We start from the raw sequence: 4293 nt of genomic DNA, 5'->3' as shown, positions 1-4293 counted from the left end.
TCTGATCACGCTCTTCTCGCTCGTCAGGATCCATCTGCCTTTTAATCAGCACCGTTTACAATAAGCTTCATCTAGAGAGCAGCTCTGAACACACAGAGGAACTGTGCAACGTAAAATACAGTATGTTGGAGTCAAGATGCTATTAGCCTAGCTTAGCATGAAGACTGGAACCAGGGGTGTGAACGGCTCTCTCACTCACACACTGTTTGAAATGCATTTACAGCAAAAGCACAAGTTCAGTTGTCAAACTAAAGTCCACGATGAACGTTCAACAGGAGTTTGCTGCTTTGTTGAATCATGTCTACACAAGTCTGTCGATTGTTCCAAAGTGCAGCGACTAAAACCTTTGGAGAAGCAACTTTTAGCTTCGATGCTCCGAGCTGATGGAACGGTCTCCATGACGACGTGGCGACCTGAGAGCAGCTGGAAGTGTTGGAACATAAACTCAAAGTGTAGTGACCTCTGCAGCTCAGCTTTTAATTAAATATGGTTTTTAATCATCAGTCACTTTATTCTATTCACTTATTTTATTGTAATTATGTTGTAAATTGTATTTTATTCTATTTTATCTGTTATTTTATTATTGATTTTCTTTATTTGCTGATTTCTTTATTGCTCTTTTTAGTGTATTTTACTGTATCTCATTCTCAGCTTTCTCACTTGATTTGTCCTTTTTCTCTTTTGCTCATTTGTCTTTGAAGCCAAAGTGCTAAACAAATAAAGACTGAATGAATGATTGATTGATTATTTTATTCTGTATTTAATGCAACTTAATGCAACTGTTTGGTCTGAAGCCTCCGTCACACGGTGTCTCCAGGTTTGGTCAAACAGCATCTAACACTAACCCTTGGCCTCAGGGTGAGAGACTAAACTTCAGCCACTGAGCTCTTCTCAAAGTCCAACAGAAAGAGAAAACTACAACTTGACTCACGTCAATATTATATAACAACATATAATAAGTCTGGAATAACTTCCACTGAATAACAGGTCCTAATGAATTCTCCACTGAAGTGCAGATTATCAGTCCATCAGGAGCATCATCTTCACCGTCTTCATGTTAAATGTGAGTAAATCAAACATCAGATCAGGACTTCTTACCCTTCAGGAAGAAGAAGAGCGGCAGAGCTCCTGACGTTTGACACTTCATCCTTCCCTCCGCCCGTCCTGCTTTACACTGACATTTCTTCAAGTCTTTCTCCTTCATTTAACGGATGTGTTTTGCTCCTTCCCGTCTCCTCCCTCTCTCTTCTCCTTCCTACTCACCCTGAGGTCAACAGCGACCGGTCATTCCTTTATATATTATAAAGCCCCCTCTCAGCACAGAGTCCTCAGATTTACCTGCAGCATGTGAATCCTGCACCTGCCGCTCAGATCCGACACGTTTTCCTGTTCTTCAGTTTTTCCTTTGAGCGGTGATCAAGTGCTTTTATGTGTTTCGGTAACTGAGAGAAACTGGTGGTTTTATTGGTTTCAGTGGTGAGGTGAGGTGAGGTGAGGTGAGTCCATTCTCACTCCCTGCATCTCATTTCCTCTCAGACTGACGCCAGTAACAGCTCAGTCTGCAGAACTAAAGCTCTGCTGCCACATTCCTCAGGTAAAGTGAAGTTACTCAAACAGGATCCAGCTGCTCTTTGATGCTGTTCACCATGATGTGCAAACACTTGGATACGGGTCCTAAAGGTGATTTAAATTAAGTTTTCAATCTAACCGTGTTTTCTTTCAAGATATAACTCAATGTTTTAGCCCTTCAAAATAAAAGTGAAATGTACGACAGATTGTTTGGGTGAAACATCTGAGATTTCAAGAACAGAAAGATCATTAAGTCAATAAATAATAAATATGATAATATTAGAAGAAAAAAAGAAATAATCTGCAGCACCTTGAGAACATAAAACATTTCCAAAAGAACGTGTCAATATAACGAGAAAACAATCTGCAGTTCTTTGAGATGATGTCAAATATTTACTTTAAAATCATCCTCACTGCACATTTACAAGAAAAAGTGACATTAAGAGACAAAAATTAAAATATTAAGAAAAAAAAAAGTTGAAATACTTAAAGAATCAAGTCAAATATTCACCAGAAAATATCTCTGAGTCCATGAGCGGACATGTTTCCAGACACAGTCAAAGAGAGACCAGAACAGAAGTTCAGATTAAAGCTCAGGGTTTGTGACCCACCCAAATAAAAAGGACTGTCTCTGGATGAAGAGCTAACTTACACTCTGTACAGAACATAATTAGTTCCAAAAGTAATCTTTTTATTGCAATACAAAGACTTCATTTCATAATATTATGACTTTTTTCTCAATAAATTAAAACTGTTCCCGCAAATATTTCAATTCAACAAAAAATCTCAAATTTTATTTTATTTTTTAGAAGGAAACTGAGACGGAAAAAACAAATCATTATAACAAACAGAGTTTAAACACAGAGAAAAGAGGCTGAGGTCCAGTTGCTCGACTCACCTGTGGATCCATCAACCTGTTTGCTGCGGTCGGCTCCTGCAGTGTGGACGTGTTCTCCTGATTCACCAGCAGAGGGAGCCAGCTGCACACAGACAACACGGAGGAGACAGTCAGATCATCCAGAAATAAAATCTCCTTTCTCCGTAGCTTTTAGAGAATTCATACAACAAATAAAACTGCATTTGAAAACTTGTGATGGGGAGTTTTCATGGTGAATTCAAGATGGAGGAGAAACACCCTACATACAGTTTGTATTTCAGTATTACAGTCCACAAATGCTTGTTGTTATTTGTGAGTAACATCAGGGGTCTCTCTCTGTGAGCAGGTCTGACCTTGCCCGTGTCGGTGTTGTGGCGGTTGTGAGTCCCGTTCTGTTTGTGGCTGCTCTCGGAGCTCTGGCCGCTGCCGGCGCTGCGACTGCTGCCCACGCTGCCGGCACTGCCAACACTGTTTCTGTCACCTGAGAGAGAGAGAGAGAGAGAGAGAGAAAGAGAGAGAGAGAGAGAGAGAGAGAGAGAGAGAGGAAAGACAAAAGAGAGAAAGAGAGATTGGAGGGTAAAATGAGACGTTCAGAGAATTTAAGAGCTGGGAAACTGAGAGAGAGAAAGTCTGTGGTCTGAGCGCACTGCAGAAATCTATTTGAACAAGTCATGATTCTTTTCAGTCCTATTCACCGTTAAAGGACGAGTTTGACATTTTAGGATTTACACTTATTTACTTTACAAATGTCAGAGAAACTAAAACTGGAATCACTATCGTCGTGGTTGCAACCAGATAAGTTGCAGGAAATGTTGTCACAGTCTCCTTCCTGAGTTACAGAGTTGAATAATGGCCAGAAGTGCTTTTGAAGAACACTATGATGTCACAGTGAAGTTGACCTTTGACCTTTTGGATATAAAACGTCATCACTTCATTTTATCCTTATAGACACTTGAGTTAAATTGTGTCGTAATTAGCGAATTAATTCATCAGTTATGGCCTTAAAAACTGTTTTGTGAGGTCACTGTGACCTTGACCTTGACCTTTACTAAAATGTAATCATGTCATCCTCAAGTCCAAGTGGACATATTTGAAGAAGTTCCTTCGAGGCGTCACTGAGATATCACGTGCACGAGAATGTGACGGACTGACAACCTGAAAACATAATGTCTCCGGCTCGAGCCGGCACAGAGGAATGAAAAGCCCATGTAAGCTACGCTAGGCAATTAGCCTAGCTTAGCTGTGAGTAGGCTAGGCAATTAGCCTAGCTTAGCATAATGACTGGAGGAGGGGCTGACAGCTGGCTCCGTCCAAAGTTCAAAAACTCAATAACCTCACTTAATGTATATCGTGTTTGTTTAACCTGTACATTACAGGCCTGGATGATATTCAAAATTTTATATCTCGATACCGTCTCACCCAAATATCGTGATATACGATATTATTGATATGTACGATACCAGCCGAAGCCTCGTACATTAACAGAAATGTATCCACGACGATTTGTGATTTTAGCTGGAGTTGTATGGTGTAACTATCAGATGACGCACAAGTTTATCCGTCTTAGCAAGAATCAGTGACGCAGGAAACTCCTCCTAAAGCCACTAATTGTCATTTTCAGTCTGTTTGTGTACAGATTAAAAAAAATAACATGCAACGTGTTAATTATTGAGCTTTTGTGCCAAGATGATAAATCACGTCCCAGCTCCACACCTCACACAGACTAAGGCTAAAAAAAACAAAAAAGCAAATTATGTTCCTTCTGACTTATTTCAGGAATGATCTGGAACCAGTTGTTTCATTATCTCTTTGATTTTTAAAAGCACAAATACAACCACAACCCCCCC

General features: G+C 40.0%; 1 protein-coding gene across 2 annotated transcripts in view; it reads right to left on the bottom strand.

Annotated features, from left to right (window-relative positions):
• The window catches only part of LOC111651942 (caskin-2), a 26970-nt gene that overhangs the window by 5184 nt on the left and 17493 nt on the right, over nt 1-4293 (bottom strand). For both annotated transcript variants that reach the window (XM_087172837.1, XM_087172838.1), the window contains 2 exons: nt 2800-2927; nt 2468-2549 (listed from right to left, as the gene is read on the bottom strand). In XM_087172837.1, the coding sequence (XP_087028963.1) occupies nt 2468-2549; nt 2800-2927 (210 nt within the window). The remainder of the gene's footprint in view (nt 1-2467; nt 2550-2799; nt 2928-4293) is intronic.

This window comes from Seriola lalandi, unplaced genomic scaffold (genome assembly GCF_002814215.2).
Source record: "Seriola lalandi dorsalis isolate HSWRI2012SDOR001 ecotype SW California unplaced genomic scaffold, Sedor1 jcf7180002053876, whole genome shotgun sequence".
Lineage (NCBI taxonomy): Eukaryota > Metazoa > Chordata > Actinopteri > Carangiformes > Carangidae > Seriola > Seriola lalandi.
The sequence above is the reverse complement of the archived record's forward strand: the minus strand, read 5'-3'. Positions and strand labels throughout refer to the sequence as shown.